A 12,373-nucleotide genomic window follows, 5' to 3' on the forward strand; every position below is an offset into this window, starting at 1 on the left:
CAATAAAGTTTGACTCTTATGTATCTGTACACAAGATGTAACAATAAAGTTTGACTCTTATGTACCTGTTCGTACACAAGATGTAACAATACAGTTTGACTCTTATGTATCTGTTCGTACGCAAGATGTAACAATAAAGTTTGACTCTTATGTATCTGTACACAAGATGTAACAATAAAGTTTGACTCTTATGTACCTGTTCGTACGCAAGATGTAACAATAAAGTTTGACTCTTATGTATCTGTACACAAGATGTAACAATACAGTTTGACTCTTATGTATCTGTTCGTACGCAAGATGTAACAATAAAGTTTGACTCTTATGTATCTGTTCGTACACAAGATGTAACAATAAAGTTTGACTCATATGTACCTGTTCGTACACAAGATGTAACAATAAAGTTTGACTCATATGTACCTGTTCGTACACAAGATGTAACAATAAAGTTTGACTCTTATGTATCTGTACACAAGATGTAACAATACATTTTGACTCTTATGTACCTGTTCGTACACAAGATGTAACAATACATTTTGACTCTTATGTACCTGTTCGTACACAAGATGTAACAATACATTTTGACTCATATGTACCTGTTCGTACACAAGATGTAACAATACAATTTGACTCTTATGTACCTGTTCGTACACAAGATGTAACAATACAATTTGACTCTTATGTACCTGTTCGTACACAAGATGTAACAATACAGTTTGACTCTTATGTACCTGTTCGTACACAAGATGTAACAATAAAGTTTGACTCATATGTACCTGTACACAAGATGTAACAAAAAGTACAACCTTGAACTCACCAAGATAAGCTCCGTGGTTCTTCAGTTCCTCTGGGAATTCTTCCAGATATGAGGACCTAGGTGGGACCACCTTCCCCAGTTTGGTGTCCTTCAAAACGGCTCCAGTCCAATCGTACGCACCGACTGCTCCAACCAGGACCCCGTCCTAAACAACATTAGCAATAAAAGAAATACTTAATATTTTTTATAGCAAACTTATAAAGGTGATGGACCTGGTGAGACGTATGAGGGGCCCGGACAGGAGTCAACCCACAGAGCCTAGTCCTTCCACTCGCCAGATTGATCCCGCAAAGGTATCCTCCCGCATACCCCGTCCCGGCAGAGTATAGTTCAGGAGAAACGGATTGTGTGGCCCTGGTTTTTCCCTAATGGGGCTGATCGAGGGTAGCTACTGGGACATAAGTCGGGACTTGATCACCCCGGCTGGGTCGCCTGAGTGAGGGGTATGATGTTGCGAGACCCGAAACCCAGATGACCTTGGGATACATCACTGAGGATACGTCCCAGGTGCATCCATGCAGTGTTTTTTTGTTTTTTTTAATGCATACAATGCAACTCCTGCACCAAAACAGAAACTAGCAGAGGCTTTTATTTGTGAAGATTTGTTTTCTTTATCACACAGGACAGAAGACAGAGAGATTCATTCACATTTGCATAATTTGTCAATGTCCACGGTTGCGTACTTAAGACCTCCATCTATCTCAAGACCAGCTGGTATAGGATTAGAATCCACCAGAACCTCCTCTCCTGTGTCTCGCTCTCTACTTTCCCACTGTCTGTCTCCCTGTCAGCTTTCCCTACAGTATGTCTGTCTCTCCTACATTGTCTAATGTCTACCAATCAGCCTCCCTCCTGTCTGTCTCTCCTGCACTGTCTCCCTGTCAACTTTCCCTCTGTCTGTCTCTCCTACACTGTCTCCCAGTCAGCCTCCCTTCTGTCTGTCTCTCCTACACTGTCTCCCAGTCAGCCTCCCTTCTGTCTGTCTCTCCTGCACTGTCTCCCTGTCAGCTTTCCCTCTGTCTGTCTCTCCTGCACTGTCTCCCTGTCAGCTTTCCTTCTGTCTGTCTCTCCTGCACTGTCTCCCTGTCAGCTTTCCTTCTGTCTGTCTCTCCTGCACTGTCACCCTGTCATCCTCCGTTCTCTCGGTCTCTCCTGCACTGTCTCCCTGTCAGCTTTATACACTCAGACTCTGCTATACACACCAGACCAGCTGAGGCTGACGTAGCCACATCAACTTTATCATCTAAAGATGGAGGTGATTAAAGCCGGCATATGTAGTTCCAGCAGTCTGCGTGGAGCTGCAACGTTTCTCTGGCCCCAGCCAAGCTCTGCGGCTGGCTGGGGGACACATGGACGGCTGTCCCGTCCAGCACATGCAGCACACTGCCCGGGAATTAAATCAAGCAATAAAAATCTAGCATTTGCGGTTGGAGTTTGGACTGATGTGTCCAGGACACTGGGCAACAGTGGGAAAGTGCAACCTATTTTACAACTTTCTTTTCACAACACATTTGCTTCGGAATCTTTTTTTAATGCGAAGCCACCCAGAGCATGGTGCCGTCACTGCCATGGGCTTATAGGGGATCAGAAAATCCTGAGTGTTTTATTTAACTCCAGGCGGAAATAAATAAATAATTTACCGGTAACATATTAATGATTGATAATTAAGAGTCAATAGTTTAGGTGTTGAGCTTTCATAATCTTTTATTCCAACAAAGAGGCATAGTAAGAGAAGAAGCCAACAGCTAGTAAAAACAATACATCACCTTCTGGGCCGTTAAACAGTGAATATTACTAAAGTTATTCTCTTAATGTCTTTCTCCCATGAAAAGAAATACACTCTGTATTTGACATATAAGTCCTTAGTTACATAATAGTTCTGAGGAAGGATTTATGTGTACTTCTGAGGTACTGAGTAATAAATATGTGTAGTCTCAGTCTGTTTTTGTAATAGTGAGGCTGTGAGACAGAGGTGAGGTATGCAGAGAGAGAGAGACATTTAGTCACATAAGCCAACAGACAACAGGAGCTGCTAATACTGTATACCTGGAATAATAGTCTATACTACTGTGTGTGTGTGTGTGTGTGTGTGTGTGTGTGTGTGTGTGTGTGTGTGTGTGTGTGTGTGTGTGTGTGTGTGTGTGTGTGTGTGTGTGTGTGTGTGTGTGTGTACTCAAGTGCTGTATTTAAGTACAATTTTGAGGTATTTTCTTTACTTTCTTTTATAAATTTCAATACTTTTACCCCACTACATCTCAGAGGATTATTATTACAAGAACACTAACCACTTCAGAGTTCAGACGTATATACATTTTGGCTTTTCTTTATACATTTTGAACTTGATATTCTGCGCAATGAGCACTTTTGTTACTTAGAAGTATATGATGCCAATACTTTTGTAATTTACTCAAGTATATTTAGAATAATAGGTGACTTCTACAGTGAGTACATCTACATTGCAGTATAGATACTTTTACTTTAAGTAAAACATGTGAGTACTTCTTCCATCACTGGTGAGTTCAATTGGCAGTGATTTTCTATGCTGAACCATCTGCTCTCTGTTAGAAAAAATACTTTCCACAACGCCATCTTCTCTCCTTCTCCAGTTACTCTCCCAACATGCAAGCGCGCGTGTGCGCACACACACACACACACACACACACACACACACACACACACACAACCTCGCTCACTCTAACATTCCTGGAACACTGTGATCATGTCAGGTATGAATTTGTTTTTTCCTAATGAACAGAAGAAATAATATTTCAAGAATCTGTTCCACTCCAGCCTCTGTCCTCCAACAGCGAGAGGCAGTATCCATACATTCACACTCCATTCATGATATTGCTTAGAATCGGTCACCTCTCATTTGGGGAGAGCTGGCTCACACGTGTGTCCCTGACATGCTTTTGTATATTCCCAGCAGTATTGCTGAATGGTGAATACCAACAATGGCCCTGCTTATTCACATTGTAGCGAGATGGTTATTCCATTCAAATCTATCACTTTTATAAGCAAATATAAAGATGTATTAATGGTCTCACCTGGACGATATGAGAGGAGAAACCAGCCTGAGCCATCTGGAGGTTAAACCCTTGACCTGCACTCTTTGTTCCTAATGAACAAATAAACACCATTGTCAGTCACATATAGGATTACTGTAGCGTGTTTACACATTTGTATAGCATAGTATGCATAATAATTCGTTGCTGTCAGGAGGAAACCTCATAACTCAATTTTTGAGGGGGTTTTTTTCCGTCTGTGTGTTGTTTCGAAAATATTGAACCAATGGAAAAAGTGCTTTGGACAAAACCTCTTAACTCCATTGGACCCTCAAAATGTCTGCTAAAGCAACTAACTCCACCACCACTCCCCATCTCATGGAAGTAATTGACACCAACTTTGATGAGGCTCTATTGCTTTGTTTTCAAAAATATAAGGTTTTCTTTATTTCCTGAAAAAATTATATTATTAATTCCCTGAAAAATGAACATTTTGGAGTTATGAGGTTTCCTCCCGACAGCAGAGATTATTATTCAAGGAGAAGGATTACTGTAGTGTGTATACTGTATGTGTTTGTATATAGATTTATTATTTGTATTTTATGAAGCACAGTGAGTTCATTACGCAAACCCTAACCACTAAGAGGTCAAAGGTTATGTTAGAACCTTCCAGACTGAAGATCCTCTCTCCCAAAGCGTCTACGATATCTTTCAGGGCTGACTCATCCGTCACGTTGAAGAAGTGGTCCTCGTCAGGATCGCTAGCGATGAATTTGATCTCCTTCAGGAAGGACTCTGGGTTGATCCCACGCCGATTATAGTAACCCAACACCTACAGTAGTGACAACACAGCAACACAAGTCAACAACAGCCTAAAGACAAACTGCAAGTCAACAAAACCACACCAGAGAAAAAAGAGGAACTAACCAGGTGCTCAAGCAGGATGTGATAATGATAAAAAGGTGCTCACACGGATCAAAAAACGGGATCAATACATGATAAAAAGACAAGGATCCGGGCACACAAGGTTAAAAAATGAGGAACGCCTTTATTGAATTAAAAGGTAAATGCCAACATGTTCAACATTCTTGCCCTGATGAAGACCTGTTAGGTCAAAACATGTTGGCAGTTGCCTTTTAATTCAATAAAGGCGTTCCTCATTTTTTTACTTTGTGTGCCCGGATCCTTCTCTTTTTATCAAACAACCCAACACCACTTGGAGACAACACAACTCAACATGATGGTGTACAATTCTGATCTGTAACTAGTACTACCGTACTAGATTTGGTGATTAGACTGGTTTTCAATATCGAATTTTGGGTGGAAACTGAACACTGTATGTCCAAAACTGTTACTTTTCAGGATTCAAATTCTAAAGTGGCAAAAGTACCAGATCAACAAGCTCAACACGCATATCTTCGTGCCGTGTCTAGAGCTTGCAGATCTGCTACTTTTGTGTGACGCTGTAGTACGATCAAGTAGAAGTAGAGCATTAATTAACAAATAAAGTAAAACAAAAAAAGGGTAGTATGGGAATATGGAAACGTTTCTGCACGACAACAACATTATGGTTGTTGTTTGTGGGTCAGAACCAGAATCAGTTTTTCTGAGAGTCTGGATGTGTGGTTGTTTTCTGAGAGTCTGGATGTGTGGTTGTTTTCTGAGAGTCTGGATGTGTGGTTGTTTTCTGAGAGTCTGGATGTGTGATTGTTTTCTGAGAGTCTGGATGTGTGGTTGTTTTCTGAGAGTCTGGATGTGTGGTTGTTTTCTGAGAGTCTGGATGTGTGGTTGTTTTCTGAGAGTCTGGATGTGTGGTTGTTTTCTGAGAGTCTGGATGTGTGGTTGTTTTCTGAGAGTCTGGATGTGTGGTTGTTTTCTGAGAGTCTGGATGTGTGGTTGTTTTCTGAGAGTCTGGATGTGTGGTTGTTTTCTGAGAGTCTGGATGTGTGGTTGTTTTCTGAGAGTCTGGATGTGTGGTTGTTTTCTGAGAGTCTGGATGTGTGGTTGTTTTCTGAGAGTCTGGATGTGTGGTTGTTTTCTGAGAGTCTGGATGTGTGGTTGTTTTCTGAGAGTCTGGATGTGTGGTTGTTTTCTGAGAGTCTGGATGTGTGGTTGTTTTCTGAGAGTCTGGATGTGTGGTTGTTTTCTGAGAGTCTGGATGTGTGATTGTTTTCTGAGAGTCTGGATGTGTGGTTGTTTTCTGAGAGTCTGGATGTGTGGTTGTTTTCTGAGAGTCTGGATGTGTGGTTGTTTTCTGAGAGTCTGGATGTGTGGTTGTTTTCTGAGAGTCTGGATGTGTGGTTGTTTTCTGAGAGTCTGGATGTGTGGTTGTTTTCTGAGAGTCTGGATGTGTGGTTGTTTTCTGAGAGTCTGGATGTGTGGTTGTTTTCTGAGAGTCTGGATGTGTGGTTGTTTTCTGAGAGTCTGGATGTGTGGTTGTTTTCTGAGAGTCTGGATGTGTGGTTGTGGCTGTTCAGACTCACAGCGATGGCATACATGGTGATGTTGTCTCTCTCGCTGTCGCCCACAGCCTGCACCAGATCCTGGCTGTCATGTGACTCTCCGTCTGTGATCACGATCATGACTTTCTTCGCTCCTGGACGGCCCCCACGCTCAAACGCCTCCGAACTGAACAGACGAGACGAAACAACAATAAAAGATCTATAGTAATATTATGTAAGGGATATTTCACAACAAACAGCATGCGGTTCTCAAAGAAATCATGCACATTGTGGAGGTATGTTTTGTTAACGTGGTACTAAATGGTTGTACTCTGGCTGGTACTTTCTACAGTTTATCCAACTTGCTGGAGTAAATTATGATGCACATAGTCCCAATAAGAGTATCTATTTAAAGAGTGCATTGTCTCAGAATATGAAAATACTTTTTAATCGTTGCAACATGGTGTAAAAGTGGGATCATCTTCTGAGCGCCACTAATGTTCTATAATTGCACGGCTCATTACCGATTCACTCTTACATATTAAAGGATTGAACTCAGGTTTATATTTCAATATGGAGTAATGACAGAGTACTATTTTGGGTCAGGTATGACATACTATAATGGCATGCCATAAACAAAGATTGTACAGACTTCCATCGTATAACTGCAATTCCCCAATTTAATTCCAGCCTGTGTTACATGTCGCCCTTAAGCCCTAACCACACCAAAGGAAAAGTGCGATAAAACATCATCAATACTAATTAATAAACCAGTTTAATATAGATGTGGTTGTACCGAGCCACATTGATTCCCAGCGCGGTGCGGGTCTCCTCTCCACCTCTCTGGTCGATGCTGCGTGCTGCGTCCACCACGTCCTCTACGGTCTGGTAGTCCTTCAGGTTGAACTCATGCACCACCCTGGAGCCGTACTGCACCACCCCCACCTAGCAGCAACAACAACACAGTGATCCGGAAGATTCAAACCCTTCTATTTGTTTAATTTTATACGTTTATTTGCATTAATGAACATCACATACAAAATTTAGTGTAAGTACCATACACCGGATTTAGCAAGAATGCTCATTAGCGTAAAAGCGTACAAACGAGAAGAAAAAAATCGTTGCTGTCCGTTTTCATAAATCATGAGGACCCTTACATCCATGTGTTGGTTAAAAAGATATTGAACTGATGAAAAGTAGTAAAACCTCCTAACTCCACTTCAGCTGGAAAAATGTACATTTTGGAGGTTTTCTCCAGGCAGCAGCGATATACAAGGACACCCAGGAATACCAAACAAACCTATATTTTAACCTATTTAACAATGTTTGATGTTCCATGATCCATTAAAAGATGTAAACGATGCATAGACACTCTCTTGTGTCAGTAGGTAGATTGTTCCAAATTGCGCTTCCTTGAACGGAAAAGGAATTTTGCACAAAGAGACCACAGACTTCTACCCCTCACAATAAGGAATCCCTATTGCTCAGGTAGTACTACTTGACATTGACAGCCAGTAGGTGTCCTACTACCTAACACCAGGGTCTAAATGGAATGTCTCAATGGAAGGGTAGTATAGGGAGACCACCTTCAACCAACGCAGGTCACGTGTAACAACATTCCACACTAAAAAAAAACAGTACACAGTACAATGTGCTATATATTATGTTAACATACTCTCATCATACAGGTGGGTTAAAATAATTTTGAATTCATTAAAGGTTTTCTTTTAGGTTTTTTTTAATTACACCCAAAAAACCTGAACTTTGAACATTCAGTGGATTTTCTGTGGTCTGGAGTTTTCAATCGCATTGACATATATGGGATTTGCAGACTGTGACATCACAAACAGCAGGAAAATCAGAGCACTTGTTTGAGCCAGAAAACCCCAGACACAGAAAATCTACTGAATGTTAAAATGTTTTTTTGGAGTGGAATTGAGCTCAGAAAATGTCACAATCCCTTTAGAATAACTGTTTGCGGCTTCATCTTAACTCGAGTGTACAAATGTAATGCATTAGAAGTTAGAACCCATGTGGTAATTGCTGACCTATTTTATGTAGTAGAACAAACCATTTAAATCTATTAAGCCTGCGTTAACTACATACTTTTATTTCAGGCATCTAACCAAAAACCTAGCCACTCCATAGCCTGCTGGCTACCCACCCGTGAACACTGATAACTGCTGTTGGTTGTGTCCACTGCCAGGAATGGAGCCTGGGCCTCCGTGGGAGGTAGTGGGCAAGTGTTTTAATGGTTTTGTGTGTGTGTGGGTCTGTCCAGGTCCGATGTAGAACTTGTTTTTATTTTAAATCTTTTATAACTTTGTTTATTGGTTTTTTCACAGAAGCATTATTTAAATACTGGAGTTGAGAAATAATAAGTGGTGGCATTAACAGCTTCTCTTAATAAACCCCACAAGTATAACGTACAAGAATAAATACATTGAATTTTCACCCCAAAGAAAACAAGACAAACAAATCTTAAATCAATAAAAGGCAGACAAAAACAGACAAAACAACAGTACACAACATCCTACAAACAATTATAAGTACATGATACATCCATAATCCGCATTACATCACAGCAATCCAATCACAGTATACTTTTAAATCAAAAGTCCAGCAGACCTCACACATCCTCAAGCTGAGACGGATTAAATTTCTGAATGAATTGAAAGAATGGACCCCATATCCTCCCAAATTTATCGGAAGAGCCATTTAAGGAGAGTCTAATCTTCTCCAGTTTTACACAGTACAAGGTAATAATCCAGTGAGTGTGAGAAGGAGAAGTGGGAGATGTAGAACTTGTTTTAATGGTTGTGTGTGTGAACACACCTGGGTCTGTCCAGGTCTGATGTAGAACTTGTTTTAATGGTTGTGTGTGAACACACCTGGGTCTGTCCAGGTCTGATGTAGAACTTGTTTTAATGGTTGTGTGTGTGAACACACCTGGGTCTGTCCAGGTCTGATGTAGAACTTGTTTAAATGGTTGTGTGTGAACACACCTGGGTCTGTCCAGGTCTGATGTAGAACTTGTTTTAATGGTTGTGTGTGTGAACACACCTGGGTCTGTCCAGGTCTGATGTAGAACTTGTTTAAATGGTTGTGTGTGAACACACCTGGGTCTGTCCAGGTCTGATGTAGAACTTGTTTTAATGGTTGTGTGTGTGAACACACCTGGGTCTGTCCAGGTCTGATGTAGAACTTGTTTTAATGGTTGTGTGTGAACACACCTGGGTCTGTCCAGGTCCGATGTAGAACTTGTTCAGAATGTTGATGAGGAAGTGCTGGACCTCGTACCAGGGGTAGATGGAGTTGGAACCGTCCAGAACAATGACAATGTCCATGAATGTCTCACATCCTGCAGACACAACGGAACAACAAACACAGCAAACTAAAATACCAGTACACAGTCATGTATCGATTTGTTCCAAATATCTGTACACTCTCTCAGAGTAAGATAAACACTGAGGATTCTGTTGAGTTTTAATGGTGTGTGTGTGTCTGTGTGTGTGTGTGTGTGTGTGTGTGTGTGTGTGTGTGTGTGTGTGTGTGTGTGTGTGTGTGTGTGTGTTTGTGTGTGCGTGCGTTTGTGTCTGAAACTTTATGAGAAACCCTCGTGTTTAACAGGGCCGAAAACAGGCTGAAGGGCGAAGGTCACAGGGGTCACACGCCAAAAGAAAATATACTAGATTTTAACTATATTTTCACAGGTGCATTTAAAAATACACAGACCAAAATATACATTTAAAAAAGATAGTCTGGAAACCAGGCACAAGGGTAAGTGTTTTTTTCCACTAGCCCCAAGTTTATTTTTATGCTATTTAGCCTTTTGGTAGTTTTTCGTATTATGTGACATAAGGGGTCAGTGAGGGGGTCGCAGAGGTCAGTGGGGACATGGGGTCATTTACTCTGCAGGGCGGGGGTTAGTGTTAGGGCAATCTGGGAACCCATTGGCAAAGCAATGTCTCCAGAGAGTCCAGAGACTAGTGTAGTCTTTGAGTTTGCATAAAAGCGCCAGAGGTGAGAAAGGATATGGTCGCATAGCCAGACAGATATTTCATAATCTCTGAATACTATATAGAGTCTGGAACTACATCACCTGAAAGCTGTTATCTGTTCGTCATTTTTGTTCACGAAAAAATATAAAAAAATATCTAGAAATGTCCATTTCTGATAAGCAGCAAGCTAGGCTTTGATTAGGACAAATTTGACATTAAGAAGAAACTGACAACTGACACAAATGCTTCCGTCATGCAGTATACTGTATGACGGAAGCATATGAAAATTGTGTGAGTTCAGTCAACAGTCTGGCTTGAAAGACCCGGTCAGGTCAGGTGATCCATGGGGGTCATTAGGCAGGGGGTTAGTGGGGGACATGGGGGTCATTAGGCAGGGTGTTAGTGGGGGACATGGGGTCATTAGGCAGGGGGTTAGTGGGGGACATGGGGTCATTAGGCAGGGTGTTAGTGGGGGACATGGGGGTCATTAGGCAGGGGGTTAGTGGGGGACATGGGGGTCATTAGGCAGGGGGTTAGTGGGGGACATGGGGGTCATTAGGCAGGGTGTTAGTGGGGGACATGGGGGTCATTAGGCAGGGGGTTAGTGGGGGACATGGGGTCATTAGGCAGGGGGTTAGTGGGGGACATGGGGTCATTATGCAGGGGGTTAGTGGGGGACATGGGGTCATTATGCAGGGGGTTAGTGGGGGACATGGTGTCATTAGGCAGGAGGTTAGTGGGGGACATGGGGTCATTAGGCAGGGGGTTAGTGGGGGACATGGGGTCATTAGGCAGGGGGTTAATGGGGGACATGGGGTCATTATGCAGGGGGTTAGTGGGGGACATGGGGTCATTATGCAGGGGGTTAGTGGGGGACATGGGGTCATTATGCAGGGGGTTAGTGGGGGACATGGGGTCATTATGCAGGGGGTTAGTGGGGGACATGGGGTCATTAGGCAGGGGGTTAGTGGGGGACATGGGGTCATTAGGCAGGGGGTTAGTGGGGGACATGGGGTCATTAGGCAGGGGGTTAGTTAGTGGGGGACATGGGGTCATTATGCAGGGGGTTAGTGGGGGACATGGGGTCATTATGCAGGGGGTTAGTGGGGGACATGGGGTCATTAGGCAGGGGGTTAGTGGGGGACATGGGGTCATTAGGCAGGGGGTTAGTGGGGGACATGGGGTCATTAGGCAGGGGGTTAGTGGGGGACATGGGGTCATTAGGCAGGGGGTTAGTGGGGGACATGGGGTCATTATGCAGGGGGTTAGTGGGGGACATGGGGTCATTATGCAGGGGGTTAGTGGGGGACATGGGGTCATTAGGCAGGGGGTTAGTGGGGGACATGGGGTCATTAGGCAGGGGGTTAGTGGGGGACATGGGGGTCATTAGGCAGGGGGTTAGTAGGGGACATGGGGGTCATTATTACTCTGCAGGGCGGGGGCGATGGTTCGGGAGAACTTGAAGTTCCTGCTGACCCTGGAACAGATGCCCGTGCTGTAGTAGGAACTGCCACACTCATGAGACCACAGTGGACCGCAGGTCTGCATGGAGACAGAGCGTTGAAAACCAGTTGAATGGAGACAAATATACTCATGTTGTAGTTTACAGTGGCTCCCAAACGTTTGGTGTGCCGTGAGAAAAGTCCTGGTGTTGCCTCGGAATTTTGTGAAAAGCACACATTATTATTGCAATAAATTGTATATAAAACGATAGTTAATTATTATTAATTATCTTTCATTTACTAGATCAATACTTTGTGTGCACTCATTTCCCTATGTTGTACATTATGGGAGAATGTTTCTTTTGTTCTGTTAATATGTCACAAATTAGCTAAAATAGCTGATCTACAAACTCACAAAGCATTGCATCGCGACATCTTCTGAGCTTGTAGATCGGCTATTTTCGCTGTGAATACAGGTGTGCCACTGAACTCACCACAAAGCTGCTGTCTTTAGGGTTGGAGGACAGAGTCATACCCAGCCTCATCTTATCCTTCCTTTCAGACACATTGTCCAAGGACATCTTCCCTGGACAGTAAAAAAAAAGAAAACTTCAAAGTGACACTAAACCACTGATTCTCAACGTTTGTGCCGGGGCCAATGGTGGGCAAA

At 42.8% G+C, this 12,373-nt stretch overlaps 1 protein-coding gene across 2 annotated transcripts in view; it reads right to left on the minus strand.

Annotated features, from left to right (window-relative positions):
* LOC308314394 (integrin alpha-11-like) overlaps positions 1–12,373 on the minus strand; it is a 46,710-nt gene that overhangs the window by 20,731 nt on the left and 13,606 nt on the right. For both annotated transcript variants that reach the window (XM_080762015.1, XM_080762014.1), the window contains exons 4-11: positions 12,198–12,289; positions 11,689–11,803; positions 9,494–9,621; positions 7,057–7,205; positions 6,303–6,447; positions 4,486–4,651; positions 3,862–3,932; positions 815–959 (exon numbers count right to left, since the gene is read on the minus strand). In XM_080762015.1, coding sequence (XP_080618141.1) covers positions 815–959; positions 3,862–3,932; positions 4,486–4,651; positions 6,303–6,447; positions 7,057–7,205; positions 9,494–9,621; positions 11,689–11,803; positions 12,198–12,289 — 1,011 coding nt within the window. The remainder of the gene's footprint in view (positions 1–814; positions 960–3,861; positions 3,933–4,485; positions 4,652–6,302; positions 6,448–7,056; positions 7,206–9,493; positions 9,622–11,688; positions 11,804–12,197; positions 12,290–12,373) is intronic.

The sequence above is a fragment of the Protomyctophum bolini genome (assembly GCF_963924005.1).
Source record: "Protomyctophum bolini genome assembly, chromosome: 4".
Lineage (NCBI taxonomy): Eukaryota > Metazoa > Chordata > Actinopteri > Myctophiformes > Myctophidae > Protomyctophum > Protomyctophum bolini.